General features: G+C 39.3%; 1 protein-coding gene across 6 annotated transcripts in view; it reads right to left on the bottom strand.

Annotated features, from left to right (window-relative positions):
* Positions 1-1,089: 1,089 nt before the first annotated feature.
* The window catches only part of arhgap44a (Rho GTPase activating protein 44a), a 310,890-nt gene continuing 290,569 nt past the window's right edge, over positions 1,090-21,410 (bottom strand). For 3 of the 6 annotated variants that reach the window (XM_072242166.1, XM_072242167.1, XM_072242171.1), the window contains 4 exons: positions 17,965-18,411; positions 17,547-17,692; positions 12,138-12,479; positions 1,090-2,743 (listed from right to left, as the gene is read on the bottom strand). In XM_072242166.1, the coding sequence (XP_072098267.1) occupies positions 2,592-2,743; positions 12,138-12,479; positions 17,547-17,692; positions 17,965-18,411 (1,087 nt within the window). In that variant the 3' untranslated portion in view covers positions 1,090-2,591. Of the gene's footprint in view, positions 2,744-7,107; positions 7,159-12,137; positions 12,480-17,546; positions 17,693-17,964; positions 18,412-21,410 lie in introns of all 6 variants that reach the window. The other 3 variants (XM_072242169.1, XM_072242172.1, XM_072242168.1) reach the window with 2 other exon arrangements.

Here is a 21,410-nt window from a genome sequence, read left to right as displayed (position 1 = left end):
TGAGCTGGGATTTAAGCCAATGATTTAAAATTGGCAGGTCTCCATGTGTGGAACGGCAGAGTGAATAGACTCTGTGACAGTGAATAGACATTGAGCAAGAGCTTCAACGATGAAGAGAGGTTGGTAAAATAACCTAACCTGGAGTAAGAAAATAAATTTACAATGTCTAAAAGGTTGCCTTTCAATGCTAAATATTCTGAAAGAAGTGTAATGGTATGATGGTTGATAAGAAAGACCATACTTTTCATTTGTAAGCAATAGCTCTGTATCCAAAATAAATTTGAAATTGGTTGGTTAATGTTTATACGATACAGATATTTAGACAAGGGTGCTGAGGAAATGGATCTTCATTAGCTACCAAAGAGTATGCCAACACAGCATTCCTTATTTACAGTCATAAATTATTGAATCATCATAGCAAAGAGTCTCTGCTGATCTTGTAGAGCAATTCCGATTTATTTGCTGCTGCGAAATTTCCACTCAATCTTCACACTCTAATAGAAGCTGAAGTGGACCTTCAGATCTGACTAGTTCCTAGTGTCATTGGAGGCAAAGGGGATGAAAGCCATATCAGAGATTAGAAACATCACCCAATTTCAACAGGGAAATATTAGTCAGCTTGCAGTTAATGAGTTTGCCCTAGAAACTCTCAAACAAACATCTTGTATGAGCAGTTGGTGAGCCAGAATCATTTTGACTATGCATGGACAAGTTTTAAAACCTACAGGGGCAGGATTGAAACACAGCAGGTGTCTTCATTTTACTTACTGGGTTAGTGGCATTAAGATTGTTCTTGAAAATATGGATTTTACATTTATGAAAGGACTTGCATTAAATTAATCTCCGTTAAAGCAGCAACCACAAGAACTACTGCCACTTCTCCCACTCCACTTCTTCCACCCCAGTATCCCACTGAGCTCCACTATGAATCGGAACTGTTCATCTTACTTTAGGGAAAAGCAACGCTCTCTGTAACTTCTTACACATTTACACGATAACTGGAATGATTTATATTTTGTCAAAGTGTAGGATTTATTTTTTTTGCTGATATGAAATTGAAACTTTTTTTCAGAACACATCAAGTCCGCTCTACATTTTATAATATTTTACTTTATTTTCAGTTCAGTTTTTCTTCAGGTTTTAGACAAGAAACCACAGATGAGGGAATCAGCACTATTTCTCAGACATTGCCACTAAGCCCTCTAATTTCAAGAGTTGTATTTTAAAGCACTATAGTTATATATTTTTTTCAGTGAAACATAATGCATGAAACAAGTGTTTATATAACAGATATATTATGTTCTCTCATAACTCTACACTCCTTATGACCATTTAAAATGTCACTGCACTGAGCAATGTATTAGACCCTGTACATTACAAAGGCAATCACCACATAACCAATTGCCAGTCTAGTCCCATTCCCTTAAATACACAGTATATTTTTAATACAACATTTACATGGACATTAATTAAATTCTATTCATACAAGGTATTCTGGCATGATAACAATTAAAGTTTTACAGCCACAACAATCCATTGTAATAGTCATCATCCACATACAGAATTAAGTACAATAATGATAACTTTATTCCTCTTCCTCTGGATAAAATTACTTTCAGAATAATTGGCAACTGTCAGGTTTTGTGCACATATTATATAAATTTAAACTATATTGTTGCATTTAAAGTATTTCTCCTCTGAATGATACAAACAAACACTAGGTTGTGTACAACAGGACGTGGAATTATATTTCCTTTTATAATTTCTATTATAATGAAAATAAAGTCTTGATTTCATTTTGTGTGAATCATCACTTTTAGAAATAGATCTTGCTTGCAACTCTGTATTGCGTAACTGCAGGGGTCAAAATCTTTGACTGGCTGGTGCCATAGATATGCATTAGAACAGTTCAATAGCTTACAAACAGTGCTTGTCGACTTATCCTGAGTGTACTTTCTCCATCTCTTGGGCACTGAAGGTTTCTTCAGACAAGATTTTAAATTTTGATAATTTCTCTCTTCATTAATTAATTTACATTTTTTTGGCTCACCTAACTATTTGCTTAAAGAATCAGCTCATTCCAATAAACGATGGAAAGGACATTTCTTCTGTTGATGGGAGGAATTTTAAACTCAAGATTCTGACCTCCTGGTTGCAGGAATCCATTCCCTCTGGACAATTAAATGTGGAAGCTCTAACTACCATTTCCATAAAGGCAATCTCCTTGCACATGGGAGATATAAATACCTAGTCTGAGAGCATTGCTGGTTGATATGGCATTTTTATTAGGTATTATAAAATTCTGAAAATACAGGAATCAAATTAAGTGTAAGGTTCAAAGGCCAAGTGTTTTTTTTAATAAGAAAGATGAATCATTAATTCTAAATAAAAAGTATAAAAAAGAAAACATTGATCCCAGTCAACAAAATTGTGTTTTAAGGGCTGACAACCATTACCCAACCAAAACAGATTTATCCATTCCCATAGTTAATGGAAGCAGCTTTTCTTGCAGTAATATGCGGCGAGATGTCCACCATCCTCTAGATATAATGTATGTACAGCCGGAGTCCCACAAATGAAGTGTTCTTGTGTCATAGGACAGTACTTTCTGACTCCTCATCGGAATCTGCTCTTACTCTAAAGTCTGCAACAGAGTTTGTGCACATTTGGTCTGAGGGTTCAGTGTAGAGCATGTCATACACCTCTACTGACTGTACAAAAGAGGGGTCAGGATCGCCCATATCTGTAAGCAGTGGAAAGAGCAACAGTACAAGTTAATCCTTAGAGTAAACACATATTAAAGACATTCCATTAAACATCCTTGTTAGTGCCAGTAGCTTGTGACAAATAATAGGGATGTCACAATATGGTGATCTGACAATTTCTGTACTGGTGCTTAGGTATTTGAAGATTTTGTCACTGGCTCTGGAGCCTGCCAATTCTGTCCCTCTTTTTTGCGCCAGAGCTGTTAAATATAATTTTATTCTTCTCCATCAGTTTACTGTGCAGTTCTCAGTTTTGCACAAACCTATTGTATACACAATCAAATCAGAAAGGTAGTTGTGTTTCAATTTATTATTAAACAATCATTTAAAGAAACTAAATTAAATTAAATTCATACTACATCATTATCACCATACAAGTTCCACTGAAATATTATTTCTAATTAAGTTCAAAAAAAGAAACTCCTGCTTTTTTCTTAACCCCTTGTATTCTTTAAAAAATATGCCTAATTGGCCATTTAACCTCTGTCAATGATGAGAGAGTTGTCTAACTGTTCCAGTCTCTTCATGTTCTCTCATAGTCTCATCACTTAGGGCTGTTTAACCTATTTCCTTTTCAACTGAATCTCCTTTCACTTCCCATCCTAACAGAGCACAGTTGCCTTAAATCTGACTCCAACATTTCCTACCAATGGAAGCAATATTCACTTAAAACTCTCCATCGTTTTTACACCTTTACCAAATCTCATTCTAATCTTCATTCCCCTAAGAACTCTCATAGCTTCATCAATCTCTCTTCATGTGAGGGAAGCTACTATTCTAGTTATTGTTTCTTCTGTCACTTTCTTGGGCTTTGACATTCTTCTTGATTGTGCTGCCCAGAACGAGTAGAGTATTCCAGCTGAGGCTAAACCAATAAATGGTCACATTTACCTGATTTGTAACTGGTTCCTTCCTGTGTAAATCTATGATCGTATACAGTCTCTTACCTACTGAAATAAAGGTAGGCTTGCACTGCAGGTTTATGTTTGGGGTTGGCCTTTACCAATGAAATAATACCTACACTCAAAATATTGACCTTTCTTTCATTTCCTGTGCGTGCCTGGCTTTCTTTGGTTTTCATTTCAGCTTTGTAGTCATTTGAAAATTTTTTTTGTGAACTCGGCTTGCTTCCATATCCTGCACATGGACTGCATCACAGTTTCCTATTCCAACCTGATCTATCTAGACCTTCATCTTCTAACTTTGTCTCCTGTGATACCCGTCCAAAGACTGAGCCTCAACAGCTTTCTACATTCATCTCATGTCCTTAAGACCTTGCCCCTAAACACATGAAACAAAAATCACAGGTAGTGAGCTAAAATAAATGTATGTCTGTGTATTAATAATATATATATATATATATATATATATATATATATATATATATATATATAAATAATCGAGCGAGTTCTGCAGTGCAATCATCATTTTGCACATTCCTTAGCTAGTTGCTCCCAAGGAGTGAACAGCATCTTAAGTTTGTGAACTACTTATTAGAAATGTACATCACCATACATGGACAGTACAGCAGAGTACAGACATTTCAACCCATTCTGTTATGCTGACCTTTTAACTTACTCTAAGATCAATCTAACCTTTCCCTCCCACATAGCCTTACATTTTTTGTTCATCCATGTGCCTATCTAGGAGGCTCTTAAATGTTCCTAATGTATCAGTGTTTACTGCCACCCTGCAGTGGAATCTATACATCCACCATGCTCCATGTAAAATATCTAACTTGGACTGCAGTATATTTCCCCTACTCGTTCCTCCATTCACCTTAAAATTATGCCCCCTCGTATTAGCTAATTTCACCCTGGGAATAAAGTGCTGGCTGTCCACTCTATCTACGCCTCTGATCATCTTATAGTGGAGTTCGAGGCAGCCTTTGACTGCACACAAAAATGAAGAAGAGGATGACAGACAGAACATTTAGCATCATGATTCCTCGGAAAATGATTGTGTGTATGGAATAAATGATTTATCATTGAATCACTGGCCCAGCATGATCATACTGACCCTTTTAGGACATAAGACAATAAAATGTAGGAGCAGACTCAGGCCATTCAGCCAGTCCAACTGCTCTGCTGACCCATTATCCATCAACCCCATTTTCATGCCTCCTCCCTGTAGCCTTTGATGCCCTGACTAATGAAGAACCTATCAACCTCCGCATTAAATGCACTCAATGACTTGGCCTCCACAGCTATCTGTGGCAACTAATTCTGCAGATTTGCTACCTCTGGCTAAAGAAATTCCTCCTGATCTCTGTTCCAAATGGATATCCCTCTATTCTGATGTTGCACCCTCTGGTCCTAGACACACCCAATAGACAAAACATCCTCCCTGCATCCACTCTATTCAGACCTTTCAATAGGTTTCAATGAGAGCCCCACTCATTCTTCGAAATTCCAGTGAGTACAGACCCAGGGCCATCAAAAGGCTCCTTGCATGTTAACCCTTTCATTCCTGGAACCATTCTTGTGAACCTCCTCTGGGCCCCCTCCAATGTCAGTACATCTTTTCTAGATAAGGGACCCAAAATTGCTCACAATACCCCATGTGTGCTTTGACCAATGGCTTATAAAGTCTCAACATCACATCCTTGCTCTTATATCCTAGTCCTCTCAAAATGAATGCTAACATCGCATTTACCTTCCTTACCACCAACTCAACCTGCAAGTAAACCTTTAGGGAATCCTGCACAAGGACTCCCACGTCCCTTTACACCTCTGAATTTTGAATTTTCTCCCCGTTTAGAAAACTGCCTGTGCCTTTATTTCTTCTACCAAAGTGTACGGCCATACCCTTCCCTACACTATATTCCATCTGCCACTTCTTTGCCCATTCTCCCAATCTGTCCAGGTCCTTCTGCAGACTCCCTGCTTCCTTAACACTACTTTCCCTTCCACCTATCTTTGCAATGTCCGCAAACATGGCCACAATGCCATCAATTCCGTCATCCAAATCACTGACATATAACACATGAAAAGAAGAGGACCCAACAGTCACCCCTGCAAAATTAGTCACTGGTAGCCAACCAGAAAAGACTTCCTTTTTTCCCCACTCTCTGCCTCCTGCTAGTCAGCCAATCTTCTATCCTTGCTGGTATTTTTCCTGTAATACCATGGGCTCTTATCTTGTTAAGCAGCCTCAAATGTGGCACCTTCAGAAAGGCCTTCTGAAAATCCAAGTAAACAACTTCCACTGACCCTCCCTTGTCTACCCTTCCTGTTATTTCCTCAAAGAATTCCAGAAGATTTTTCACGCAAGATTTCCCCATGAGGAAACCATGCTGACTGTGGCCTACTTTATCACGCACTCTAATTATCCTGAATCCTTATCCTTCATAACGGACTCCAACATCTTCCCAGCCACTGAAGGCCTATAATTTCCTTTCTTTTCCCTCCCTCCCTTATTAAAGAGTGGAGTGACTTTTGCCCACATTAAGTTTGTATCTTTCTAAAACCTCACCTATTTAAGTGCCAGTATAAATGTAAATATAAGTTTTGAATAGAGTACTTATTAAGTCCTAAATAATTCAACACATCTCATACCACATAAAGAACTCAAGTTTGAATGACCTGGAGACGTGCAACATGGTTGAGAGACCCAAACAAAATTCAGTGTTAGCACAGTCTTCAGTTCAGGATAGGGTGAAGCTTCCAATTCTCCACAGGCAGCTTGCCTTCTGCCACTCCCTCATTTTAAAAACTGACTAATGTACAAATGTATACAGAGTGTAATGGTAAGCCTAAATCTGAGTTATGTTATTAATGCTAACAAGATGGGCATTTTATTTTTATAACATTGCTTATGGTAAGATTTATTAAATCCTTACACCTTTTCCCCATGTTTCAATTGAGATATGAGGGTTTAACTTTCTCTAAAAGGAAAGTGTAAGATTTGTTCATCTTAAAATCCTACACGGTGGCTCAAAATGGGGAAAATGTAACAATAGCTAATTTCACAGTGTGCGATATTAACTGCTCGCTGCAATATCATGACATCCCTTATAAATTATAATAATGAAAATGGAACAGGGCAAAAGAGATCATACAAATAAAACAAGGTTACATTTAGTAAGTAAGCCATGTGATCAAAAGGTTTCATTCAAGTACATTGCATGGTCGTAAAGGGGAGAAAATAAGAACACTTAGAGAGGAGCAGGAATCATTAATATATATGCTTGTGAACTCCGTGACAACATCAAGCCATGCAGTTCTGCTTCAGTCTCATGCAAAGGCCAGTTCAGATGAGTTAGTGGTGACATACAATTAGCAACGGAAGGAGTTCCAGAGTTAGCTGAAGTGCCAGAGGGGAGGTTGTTGCTCCGGCTTACCCTAAATTCCCCCTCACACTTAGCCAATATAGACTCATTCTGGTCAAACAGCTGCAAGAATACAACATAGGCACCCAAAAGGAAAAGGAGACATTAATAGAAAAATTGTTCAGAATTTTGAAAACGATAACGAGAGGAATTCCACTGAAAAGAAAATTTATGTCAATAACAGCAAGCTGATATGTAAAACACGCAAGAAATCAACCATCCATTTAGGTAGAAAACATATAAACCAGTAAAATCAAAATAAAATAATGAAATGCATTAACTCCAAGAAAAATATATTATACATGTAAAAGCCTGCAGGTAATGTTTTAGCTACTAATTTTTTTTTCAGATTCTACTTTAATGTTAAAGGCCATATGCAAATGTTTCTGAGCTATGTGTATACTTAACCCTCTGTAGAAGTTTCCAGCTCTTAGTTGGATGTGGTCTCAAGCTGCAGCAGGCACTCTGGTACCTCATCCAACATAAGAAAATACAATCAGATGTTGTTGCACTCCTTAACCTGGACCTTTTGTTTTGTTGGTGCTAGTAATTGTCACAAACACCTTTGGAATCTCTGGATTAAAGTCTGTTTTTGTGATGCCTTTTAATAATGATGGTATTCTCACAGTTGATTTCAATATTGTTGGACAATACTTTCTGTCTCCTTCTCCAACTTCATTCCCATTTCATTACCAACAGCAGTTGAATTTGATAGACTACCTTATACTTTGGGGCTTCTCTATGAACACATCTAAAACACTCCAAGTAATGGCCACAAGATTTCCTGCAGTTAACATAATTATCAGCATTAAAACTAAATTTGCATTGTGCAGGCAATTGTGAAAGTTCCACTACGACTGAGATTATTGTTGTCAAGTATATCCATGCAGTGGTAACTTTGTGTAACTTTCAGTGTGACACACTTGATTAATCTGTGACAACTTCCTGCAGGTGCTGGCATTTGTGTGACACCTGCAACCAGATCCTAATGAGACACATCTCAATACAAGCAACACTCTGCCAGCTCCAGGGGAGTGTTGCTACAGTGGTTGGGGGAGGAGTGTGAGTGAAGGAGTGCAGGATACAGATTGATCATAGTGGACCAAAAAAGGGTAACTGCTATGCAAAGAGGTTATGGAAACCCTTCTGGGCTATATCAGATGCTCCAGGGAGGTCTCTGTAAGGAGCAATACTTCATGAACACAGTCTTTGAATGGAGTTTTTGTGACTTCTCTCCTGGAGCTGTGAGCAGCAACTAGTGAGATATGGCAGAGATCAGCAGTGGTTTGGAATGATCCTGAGGCCAGGAAGGTGAGCATGTTTGTGACCTTGACATCCACTGACAAAGCCATCAAGGTACACATGACAGATTTGGTTTGAGGTTGCAGGAGTCCATAGATATCTGTGCAAAATGTGAATACTGGTCCTCCAAATGTCACAGTTTTTAGAGAAAATTGGAATAGGAAGATCTGGGTGTTCGTTGTGGAAATGAGAAGTGCCTTCCTTCAGTCCAATATTCTAAGGAAATAAATGAATTTTGAATATTGTGCTACTGTTGACACCATTTGGGGGAGATTTATAAAAGAAAGAAGGTGTTGGCACAAATGGAAATCCAGCTTAAAGATCAGGAGTCAAATTCCCAACAACGTTAGGACACTTAGAAACAGATGTCACCATTGTTGTACTCTGGGTTGAAATGGTTTTTAACTGCACACTCCCAATTTTAGGATTTATTCTTAGGTTTATTTTTAGGTTTCTGAGCCCTACTCTTTCTATGAAATCACATGCCTCAGCACGTTAACCGACAGTTGCCTGACAGAAAATCATCAGGGACGAGTTGCCATGAAATTATTAACAACAGGACTTACTATCAGCACTTCTGAACAGCATGGATTTTATCCTTAAATTATAACTGCTCTTTGCCATTTTAAGAACAGCTTGGATCAGGAAAATGAGAATAAAAAAAGGGTAAACTACATTCAGGAAAATGCATTTGTAAAGTACATACAAATAGCCTCAGTCCTAATTTGTACATTGATGAGATTCTTCTCCTTACTAGCATGACCAAAAGGCATTACACACTATACAAGAAGGCACAGGAATGGGGCCAATTGTAGAAATTTAAAATGCTATAGAAACCTTTGCATACAGCTTTTAAAGCTATACTGAAGCTAAGTCAATGTTTAGTTAAATATGGTAATACATATGACCTCAACAGAAATAAATAAGACAAGATCAGTGAATGACCACATTATATGCCCAGCATGAATGACTTGTTTGATTACTAGGATGGTTATCAGAAGCTTCATCAATATTTCCAAGTATCTAAATTATTTTTATGGTAATAGCAAGTAAACTAATTTGACTTCATAAATGTTATACTTTGGTAAGGTTCAGGATTTTTGCACTTGTGGAAAAATGCAGCCTTCTTGCTTGGTTTGTTGAGCAGCAGAATGGGCAACAACATACCAAGCTTAGGTTAAAGTGAACTTTCCGCATTGGGAAATTAACAAAATGGATGTAAAACTGCTGAAACTGTTTGGCTTTTGAGTGACTATGGTTTACTGACTTTCCAATAATGCAGATGGAACTTCCTCTTTAGCAGGAAAGGCCCTCCTTTATTTCCATTTATTGATTATATTAATCATCTCAAAATGTTTAAAACAGTATCACACACAAAATTCTAGAGGAACTTAGGTCAGGCAGCATCTGTAGAGGAAAGTAAACAGTCAACGCTCTATTCCTTTCTATAGGTGCTGCCTGACCTGCTGAGCTCCTCCAGCATTTTGTATGTGTTGCTCTGGATTTCCAGCATCTGCAGAATCTTGTGTGTAAAATGATGAGTTACATTCTACTGCAAAATGTGTTTAACTGAGCACTGCAGTAAGTAAATATTATTATGTCCTTTGGGCATTGAAAGACAATTGACCCAGTGCAAAAATGATTTGAAAGTATTATTTGTAACAATATTTTTTAAATAAAGCCATTTATATAATTTTTCCCCAATTAAAGTTCAAAAAGTTTAATTTCTGCTTAGAGTTTGTTATATATAGACATTGCAATTAATTAGATTGCAGTCAGTCAGATACATCAGCTAATGCTCAGTTCTATGAACTGGTATTTCTTGGTAATTCAGAGAGTGTTAGCGTTATATCTCTTTCTCATGCTCGAAGGTGTCAGAAATACATATTTCATGGTCGTCAGTAATAACAGCCATTAATGGTGGGGAGAAATGAAACATTTTTCTTTTTAAAAAATTACAAAGCAATGAAATACAAATGAGATGCTTATCCATTACTGTCAGCTGAATTTGTATCCATTTCAGTATATTAATGATTCAATAAAACGGGTTACCAGGATTCTGAAAAGCCAGCATCCTATTGCCCAATTATAGAAAAAAATGGTGCCTTCCTTCCATTCTTATATCTCCATTTGTTCATTTTGCACTAAATGTCATCTGCACGGCAAATACTTTATTTAAATTGATGTTAGTCATCATTGCACCTTTGCATTGGTTTCTCAGCCACAGAAGAGAGGAAATGATTCTAAATAGCAGCTAAGTGGTGAATCATCGGGCAGTTACCTGCCACAGACCCCGCACTGTAGGATCTTCCAAAACAGGCACCTCAGGAGGCTGCATGCAGACAGGTGACCCCTGCTGCAAGGAGGTAACTGGGCTTGTAATTGGAAGTGTTTTCTAAGCAGTTGAGACCTTCTGTAGAAACCCAAAATATGGTTTTAGCAAACAGGGTTCTTTTGGCTGTGTTGAAGGGATAATGGGTATAGAAGTGAGAATGATAACTTGCTGGATACTTGTAAAGCTATCTAAAGAGGCTGTTCTTGTAATTTTTAATTGACCTTGAGCACATTGGAATTAAAGGTTCCTCGTATTTACGGAATTAAAGGTCCACTTCTTAAAATATGAGAAATACACACTGTTTTAAATCGTTTAAAACCACTACATGTTTCTTGAACAGTATAATTTCATCCCATTATTTTACCAATTTATTGCAAAATAACTTTAATTCAAATCATGCATTTGAATTCTTGTTTGATTCTTTAACAACACAATTCTTGACAATGGAACTGTAGTTCTATGTATGTCATGTATCAAAAGTCATACTTAAATTCATGTTTTTCTCCAAACTCAATGCCAGAATTTGGGAGATGGCCGTGAGTTGTTTATGTTGTTGAGATATTCTCAGAATCTTATTAGGACAGCCATTTATGTGGTTCCAGTCAGCCATTGCAAAACTCATTGTAGGAACAGGGGATGGGAAGTAGTGGGGGTACCAAGAGAAGCCATGCACGGTGAGCTGTCTGAGAATACAGAATATTGGATTCAAATGTTATTAGACAGTATCCACCAGTAAACTGATTTAACCAGTGATTTAGTCACCAGATACCGAAGGCAGCAGTGATGTTTATAGATTTATAAACCCCAAGCTTTAATTACAAAAAGGAATTCAAGATTAATTGAAAAAAAAACTGGAGAAAATAATTGGTAAGGTGATCATCATTGTATCCCCAGTCAACTAATTTCTTTTAGTGAAGGAGCCCTGCTGATTTTATCCAAGCTGATCAGTTGAGATCTCAACATGATTGACTCTAAACCAGGGGTTTCCAACCTGGGCTCCACTGACGCCTTGTTTAATGGTATTGGTCCACAACATAAAAAAGGCTGGGAAATGCTGTTCTAAACTGTGCCTAGCAATGGCCCAGTCATTGTATCAAATTATGAACAGTGATTCAAGAAGGTAGGTCACTATTACCTTCTTGGGCAACTAGAAGCAAAACTATGTATGTTTTGCGTTTTGAGAATACATTTTAAAAATCTCTTGTATAGTTTTCATTTTAAAACTGTAAGTCACTACAATTTTCGATTAGCTTTCAAAACAAGAATTCAAATTCATTTCACTGATCTTATAATTCCAAAATGAGTATCTTATGTAAGCATTAATTCATTGATTTTTAAAATCAGTGTGAAGTGAGCATAAGTTGGATTAATCTGCAGAGATGGTTAAATTAATGTAAATTCATACCTGTAGACATGCTTTCTCCAGCTAAAATAGTATGTTCCAGGGGCTGCGGACTGGGTCCAGAAAGGCCCGGGGTAGGAGGTTGTGGAGGTGGAAGTGTGGGCCTTTGTCTCGGCTTCACCGTGGGTCGAGATTTGGTTAAAGTGCTTGTTTGGGAAGGAGGAGAGGACAGGGATGGTGCGGCTGGGGGAGTTTGGCTTGGTGGCAAGGTATAGGCTTGAGGAAAGTTTGCAGCGTATGGGGAGGGAGTGCTCGGAGGGGTTGGAGAAAGGCTGGCGGGTGAAGGCTGGCCTGTCGCCTGGTCAAATGGGATTTTGGGTGGTAACGGCACCACCTTCTTTGCAGCTGTAAAGAGAAAAAAAAAATAGACTGTATTACTTATAAAGCCCAATTTTATTGGACAAAGTATCATTTAAGAAAACTCAAGTGATTCTGCAGATGCTCAAATCCAGAGCAATGCACACAAAATGCTGGAAATTTTCAGAAAATAGGTGTTCATCTAAATAAAAAGTAAATGTTCAAATTAAAATATATATTTTATGTCAATGATTGATCTTATACTGACATACATAGAGGGACATCTGTGCAGCACAGCAGTGAGAACAAGTTCCGCACTATTATTTATTGAGATACAGTGTGGAATAGGCTGTTCTGCCCTTTCGAGCTGTGCTGCCCAGCAACCCCAGTTTAATCCTAGCCTAATCAGGGGATAACTTAACATGACCAATTAACCTGTCAACCAGTATGCCGCTGGACTGTGGGAGGAAACCGGAGCATCTGGAGGAAACCCACGTGGTCACTGGGGTTTCCTACAAACTCCTTACGGGCGACGGCGAGAATTGAACCCAGGTTGCTGGTACACTAAAGCGGTATACCAAACACGACGTTACCATGCTGCCCCATTAGTGTTCGTGAGACACAGAGGACTACATAAGGGAAGAAATGCTTGCGGGTACCACTGAGGAAATTTAAAGGATCAAACGAGGAAGAAGGAATGTCAGAACAGAACCACAAGGTGTGCTCCGGTCAGAGAGTGGACCACCTTGTATCACCCCTCTCCTCCCCCCCAATACGCTGAACAGTATGGAGGAGAGACTTAATTGGGGGGGGGGGGAGAGAAGAGAGTGGAGTGGGTTGGTAGGAGGAAAGGCATGATTGTGGAAGGAGGGAGAGAGGGTCGAGTTTGGGGGATGGGGAAGGTTGGAGAGAATGGAGGAGGGAGGATGAGAGGCAGGTCTATGAAGGGAGGGAGCCTGGGCAGGGCCACTTTACTTTCATATACGCAAAGACAACCATTATCTTCTCAAGCACACTTAGAAAAGGGCAATACATGCTCCCTTGCCTGCCAGGGATGATCAGCCATCTGAGTTGGATGATCAGCCATGATCATACTGAATGGCGGTGTAGGCTCGAAGGGCCGAATGGCCTACTCCTGCACCTATTTTCTATGTTTCTATGTTTCATACATATGCTCAAAAACATGAACACACCAACTGCATAGTCACCAAAAGACTGTGACAATGCAGTGCACCATTACACCGTCTGATACTTCAGATGTTTAAAACAAGATTGGATTTGAGCATTTCAACATCTTCATTGTTCTTATCTCCTGACACTGGCTATGGCCTCATCATCAGTATCATAATAACAACCAGAAACTCTCCTGTACTAAGGTCAGAGTAAGGAGCACAGGCATATGAAAGAAAAGGACTAATGACTGATCAAAATTAGTTTATGTTTGGTAGTAAATTAGCACAGTTTTTCTGACGATGTTCATTCTGATAGGATTTATTGTTACCAAGTTATCAAGTTCAGAAGATGGAGGGAAGGGGGAAGGGGTGCATTTGTGGTGAATCAGGTCACAGTTACTTGTGCTACACATGAATTACTTCTTCACTATTGGCTTGGAGAAAGGAGCTCTTCTGATTCACCTTCTATTCTTTTCCCCTTTCTCCTGTGGTTCAGAGTTTTATTGTAAGACACAGCTGTTCCTCCTGATGGTGAGACGGTGAACTGTGTGGCAAACCTGCATAAATCCTCACATCTGTGTGCTTTGTGCTTCAGCTGCCTAAACAGCCAGCAACACTCACCTTAGTTTCATGACTATAGCTTCAAAATTCTCAGCTAGATTTTCATGACTGAATTAGTAGAATCATAAAACAATACAGTACAGAAACAGGTCCTTCGGCCCATCTGGTCTCTGCTGAACTGCTATTCAGCCTAGTGCCATCGACCTACCCCTGGACCATAGGTCTCTAACCCCTCCCATCCGTGTACTTATCCAGATTCCTCTTAAATATTGAAATCAAACCCGCATCCACCACTTGTGCTGGCAACCTGTTCCACACTCTCATCGCCCTCTGAGTGAAGAAGTCAACCTTAAGCATTTCACTTTTCACCCTTAACCTCTACTTCCAGTCTCACCCAACCTCAGTGGAAATTGCCTGCTGCATTTACCCTACCTATACCACTCGTCATTTTGTATACTTCGATCAAATCTCCCTTTGTTTTCCAGCTCTCCAGGAAATAAGGTCCTAACCATTTCAATCTTTCCCTATAACTCCGTTCCTCCAGTCCCAGCAACATCCTTGTCAATTTTTTCCTGCACTCTCAATTTTATTGATATCTCTCCTCTAGGTAGTTGGCCAGAAGTGTACACAATACTCCAAATTAGGCCTCACTAACATCTTATACAACCTCAACATTACATCTCCATTCTTTGATTTATGAAGGCCAATGTGCCAAAAGTTCTCTTTACAACCCTATCTATAGTACCTGTGACAGTACTTTGAAGGAATTATGGATCTGTGTTCCCAGATCCCTCTGTTCTAGTACACTCCTCAGTGCTCGACCATTCACCATGCATGTCCTAGCTGGGTTTGTTCTCCAAAAATACAACAGCTCACACTTGTCAGCATTATATTCCATCTGTCATTTTTCTGCCCATTTTTTCAGCTGGTCCAGAACCCACCTCAAGCTTTGCTGGCCATCTTGTTGTCCACTATGCCCCAAATCTTGGTGTCATCCACAAATCTGCTGATCCAGTTTCCCACATTGTCATCCAGATCATTGAAATACTAGTTGACAATAACATACATAACTGATCCCTGCAGCATACCACTAGTCACAAGCTTCTAGTCAGAGATGCAATCATCTACAACCAACCTGTGTGGACCAACAAGCACTGTAATCTGTATACAGCTCATGACCTCACTACTATTTTGCCTCAGATACAGAAATATCTTCCTCATGCTGATCTTCAAGAGGACCAGCTTTGTCCCTCCCTATTCTTTTGCTCTTAATATATCTGTAAACTGCTAGAGCATCGTACCTTTTTTTTAGCCTCCCCGATTTCCTTTTTAAGTGTTCTCTTGCATTTCTTATACTCCTCAAAACCCTCATTTGTTCCTTGCTGCCTATACCTGCTATGCACTTCCACCTTCTTCCTAACAAGGGCCTCTGTATCCCTCAAAAACCAAAGGTTCCTTAAACCTGTTAGCCTTGCCTTTTATTCTGCAGGAACATACAAAGACTGTATGCTCAAAATTTCACTTTTGAAAGCCTCACACTTACTAAGCACACCTTTGCCAGAAAACACCTGTCCCAATCCACACCTGCCAGATCCTTTCTGAATCTCAAGCTGACCCTATCCTTCTCCATAATTATCTTGAAACTAATGGAATTATGATCATTAAATCCAAAGTGTTCCCCTACACACACTTCTGTCACCTACACTGTCTCGTTCCCTAGTAGGAGATCGAGTACGACAGTAATGAGAGGACACTGATCTGTACTGCTGACTCTGTCTCTCTTTCCTTCCCAGCATATTGATTACCTCCACCATCTTCTGTTGTCATTTGACTGCTTATAACCCTTGAATCAGAGTGTCACATGACATGGTGATCACTTAATGATATTGATCATTTAAGCTCAAATCCATCCCTTAAATGGCATCTGCTTTCATGTCTGAATCTCCTGTACTAGACTCACATGTCCAGCTGTTCCCATTTCCCCTCAAATCAAAACTCCATGATGCAAACATTGCATCTCTTTAACGTGGACAATGTTTGGAGCTTTGGAGGAAACGCAACATTTAGGTTTTTCACTTCTTGCACACATACCCTTTCTTACCAACCATCCACCACTGTGCCAGATGCTAATGCTGATATTACAGTTTGGTACACAATCGTATTCAGTATCTCATGGTGTGTTTCTCTTTCTTGATATTGCAACTTCCAGTGTAAAACAGCAAACTGACCTGAATCTTCACATCCAGTCTCCTAAACATCAGACTCCAGTGCCCTGAATTTTATGCCTATTGTTTGAAAATTCCCACCCAATTTACAGGCAGAACACTGGATCTTTTGCCATTTTTTAAATTTGGAACATTATAATGTGCTTATATCACATTATATGCTCTGTTGGATCTGAGTGTGTCCTACACTGCAGTACCAAGTAACTTCCCTACTCGTGACTCTGTCTACAATGGAGGGTGGAGCTTAGGATGATGGCGCCTAATGGCGACTCCTTTGCTTGTATCTTCGGAAACAGCTCTATTTCTATCTTTAGTATCTCTTTTTTCCCTTTTTAGGGTTCTTTTTGGAGTTACACGCTGACTTTGGTTCTTTGTGGACACAGGGCCCGCTCTCAGGGCCTCACGACCGGCCGCCTTTCGATATGCCAAGGACGGGGCCTGGAAGGCAAGCGCGCCTTCAGGGTGCCCGATTTCCGTGGCTCTGGAGGTGGGCGGGTTTGAGGCCGGTGCCGCTGCCTGAGGTGTCATGGGAATAAATGGAAGATCGAAAGCAGTGAGCTGGCTGCTGGCTGTGTGCCCAGGGACTCGAGTTCTTTGGGCACAGAGCTCGGAAAAAGTGACGCCACAGACTTTATAACACCGTATATCAGTGAGTTGTTTGTTATATCTCCCGTCTCGCTGTGAAACGGGGCACTTCTTTTTCCCTTATTATGGAGAGAGAGAGAGAGACCCTGTGGTATGTCGAATTACCGGGTGAACGAGTAGTCCTTGGGGTACTGCAAATCTGTGTCTTTATTGATGATTTGCTGCACGCCTGAGTGCTCAGTGGGAGGTGCAGGTGCTTTTAGCTGGTGGGGGAAGTGTGTTTCACTTTACTGCTGCTTACGCGTGGGAGGAGGAAACTGGGTGGGGGGGGCCTTTGGGTTGTAACATCTAAGTGGCATTCATTCATTGGAGCACCCCTCCGTTTTCGTGAATGATTGCGAAGAAAAAGAATTTCAGGATGTATATCGTAATACATTTCTCTGAGATTAAACGTGCCTATTTAAACCTATTGGATTTCATGACACACCCATAAGCCCATTAGCTACTTCAAAAGCAGTCAGCATACAACGAAGCAGATTTAATAAGCATTTAAAAAAAAGGTAAGTGTCCACCTTTGCGCAATGTGTGGGGGCTCTGCTCACTTGGCAGCTGACTTGTGGCAATGCTTTGCTGCAGGCTGCTGGAAGAAGTCACATGGTCAGAAACGGGCCTGCCTTTCTGTCCAATCACAGGGGAGAGTTCTTTGCCTTTCATTGCACTGAAGAGAAAAAGAAGAGGGTTACTTGTACACGGGAACCTGATTGGTCTCAGTGTAGACATACACATATAGAATAAACGCACACATATTTCTACCAGTCTTGGTTAACTAACTTATACAAAATGCACACTCAACATATACACGTGAGCCCTGCACATTATTTTCTTTATTAATTGTCTGTGTTACTTTCCCTCAGTACAAATCCTAACAATAGCTTTAACTACAGTTTCAAAGGTATTCTTTGCATTGAGGCATGAATTGCAAATATTTACCTAGTTAGCCTGGTTCCTTTGTCTCTGGCACAGGCGCAGCCGACCCAAGGGGGAGAGGCTGACACAGAAGGGTTGGAGGGGTTACAATGGGGGTTGTGCTTGGTTAGGAGAAGAGGGGTTTTGATGTAGACAGGTGAGACGTTAGTTTCAGATACATGCAAGTCAGTAGGGGAGCCCGGCTTAGGGAGGTGAAGGGAGCACGGCTGAGGGTTAGAGTTGATGTCAAGCTGCTGTGGGGAAGGAGGCCGAGTGAGCAAGGTTGGGCTGTACCCGGGCCATCGCTGAGGGGGCGAGGCTTGGGGTACAGCCTCAGGCCGAGCAGATGGCTGAGCCTTATGGTAGAAATGGTGGGCATGCTGGGAGCAAGGAGACGGGGTAGATCTGTCATCCTCTGGGGACGGATAAGAATAACAGGAATCCGACCAATTGGAAGGCAACTCGTCTGCGCTGTAAACATTAAGAGAGCAACAACATTTGTTGGGGGAGGTACAAAAGAAAATAGAACAGGGGGAAAGAAAATCAACAGAGAAAAAAGTACATGGTTTAGTAACTCGGACACTGCTTGACAATATACAATAGACATTTGCATACAGCAACAAAGCAGGGCCGTTAAGGTGGGTGGGTGACTACACAACACACAGCGGACACCAAGGGCGGAGCAGTGCCATGCTGAATGTGAAACATGTTATAAGGTTTTGCAAACTTAAGCATTAGGATTTAAAATACAGAGTGCACATGCATTCACTGCACTTGAATTCAAAGCAACAGTGATACACCAATAGTTTCTCAAGCCATTTTTTTTTCTATTTTATTGTGTGTGTATTTTTGTACTGCAGGGAGGCAAAACTTTTGATTTGAAAAAGAAATTGAACAAACGTATTCAGGGTAAGAGATTTAACAGAATAAATAAAAGTCCGGATTCATTCATGCCTGAGGGAATAGAACCTGATTGAATGTGAATCACATTCCTGGATGGCAGTGCTAAAGCTGACCAATAGAACAAATTTTCAGCTGCAGAACATTGTTCTGACATTGTCACATTTAGTGTTGCTGACCTGGGATGAATTTTACAGCAAACATTGCTGATTTATGATGTGCCCCACAACATAGCTTTCTCAGCCGTTCAGTTGTAGAAATAACACTCACTGATAGCTTCTTCGTGCAACTGGGGATGCTTGATTGATGGGGATAATTTTTACACTTGGTGGGAGTGCAAAGGAAGAAATATTATTTCAGGGCAATTTATACATCTTTCCCCAAAGCAATGAACATTGTGAGAGATGAATAATGGCCAGGTGGTTTGATAATGCTGAATTTTAATTAAAAATGACCCATGTAGGCTCACTCCCATCAACCACGTAAACAAAAACAAATTGGAAAGGATCTGCCTTATCCTTTAACTTTTAATTTATCTAAAATATATAAAATGTATTTATTCATTTATTGAGATACAGCAAGGAATAGGCCCTTCTGGCCCTTTGAGCTGTGCAGTTCAGCAATCCCCTGATTTAAACCTAGACTAATCATGAGATAATTTACAATGACCAATTAACCTGCCAACCGGTACATCTTTGGTCTGTGGGAGGAAACCAGAGCACCTGGAGGAAACCCAGATAGTGTGAAGGGGAACGTTCAAACTCCTTACAAGCTGTGGTAGGAATTGAACCTGGGTCACTGGTACTATAAAGCATTATACTAACCAGTACACTACTATTGCATGACCAGCTTTGTTTAGAAATATTAAATGCCAATACAGTGTACATCGAATACAATAGTTCAAGCAACTAAGCATACTTTTAATTTTAATTCCTGATGGTAATTCAGAGTATTTTAGCATCAACAGTAATATGATTGTGTATTAGGGCCTGAATTATGAATTATTTATTAAATGAGAACACCAGAGAGCTTGAAAACAATAAAGTTTGGCCTATGCAAACATATTCCAATCACATTATTGGGATAAATTCTGATCATTTCTTTTGAAAGCTTTTCATTATCTTAAGACAAGTTATAATCTTAGTGTCTTAACTAGCAAGTAAAACACAAATTACAATGTGTGCAATGTCTGTTGCTCAGTGATTTATACATACCCAAATAGACTGGATGGAGCTAACTACTTTACCATGGCTTTTCTGCTCAATCACAAGAGTAGTCAATTTCTATAAATATTTTTATATAGAGATATTTAAAAAGTTTATCAGATTGAAAAACGTCAAGATCTCAAAATAGTTTTCTATTGATGTAATATTGGCACACTAAAGTGGAATCACAATTAAAGTGACAAATATACCCTCAGGAACCCCAAATTGCCCTACAGATAATTATAAGCTAATTTAGAAGTCATTTCTTAAGATATCAATAAAGTTATTGTACTATTATAGGAAAATAACAAAAGCATCTGAAGAATAGTTCCACTCTATAATAAACATTCTGCTCCCTTCTGATTATATTGTGTTTCACAGTTTAGTTAAACATAGTTACTAGATGAAGCGATTGTGGGAACAACAATACCATTATATTTGTTATTGATAGGCACCATTTGTTCAGTCTCACAACTACAGCTTAAAATTTGAAGCTGATTACAGAACTTCAATAGAAAAAAAATTAGATAAAAGATGCAGGGTGAGTTAACCTTGTTCAGTATTTCTTGCCCTTGACCAAAAACAATCCTGAAAAATCCATGATCATTTCAGAAAATGTTTCTGGTTGTTAGTGTGCTTCTTTCCAATTCTGAATGAAATAAAGACATTTAGGATCACCTTCATCAACACTTTGAGAAGGATTTTACTAGTAAATACAATTAATTGGACCATTAGTTAATAGGGGTTATTTGGGACAAATCTTAAAGATAAAAACTGATCAAGAAAATAGCTGGGAGTCCCTCCATTTATTTAGGGACTTAACCAGGACAGGAGACTGTTGCTGGACAGTTTTTAATCAGCGTCAGATGCGTGTACGCATATGGTCATTAGACATTACACTGTACTTAGAGCAAGAAGTCTTTAAATAGCATCAGCCGTCTGTGCTAGTGTTAAAAAAGCCGTGATTTTTGTCACCAATAGTTGGCCAGAAATAAGCAGTAAGAAAATTCTGAAATATTTTGTTCTCTGCAGTTTCAAGCCAGAAAGGCCAGAAGTGAAAATGAAACAATTTCACTACTTCAACAAGTTAGGGACTATGAAGAATTTTAAGGTATCGACAATCATCTTGAATTTTACAATGCATAAAGCTTTGGAGGATGCTATCAGCTATAGCATTATATGAAGGTTATCTTCACTAGGTGTCTGCACTGACTTTCTTCATCTACAGTCAATCAAAAGAACATGGCAGCATACATGGAGTGAACTATTAGGAACACAGTTTTATAGTATTATAGTAGTACTGGTAGTGTTTGAATTTGTTTTGTATTTCATTTAAGTACATAATTTGTTATTGTTAAATAGTAG

The sequence above is a fragment of the Mobula birostris genome, chromosome 24 (genome assembly GCF_030028105.1).
Source record: "Mobula birostris isolate sMobBir1 chromosome 24, sMobBir1.hap1, whole genome shotgun sequence".
Taxonomy (NCBI): Eukaryota; Metazoa; Chordata; class Chondrichthyes; order Myliobatiformes; family Myliobatidae; genus Mobula; species Mobula birostris.
This window is presented reverse-complemented; position numbering and strand designations above follow the sequence as displayed.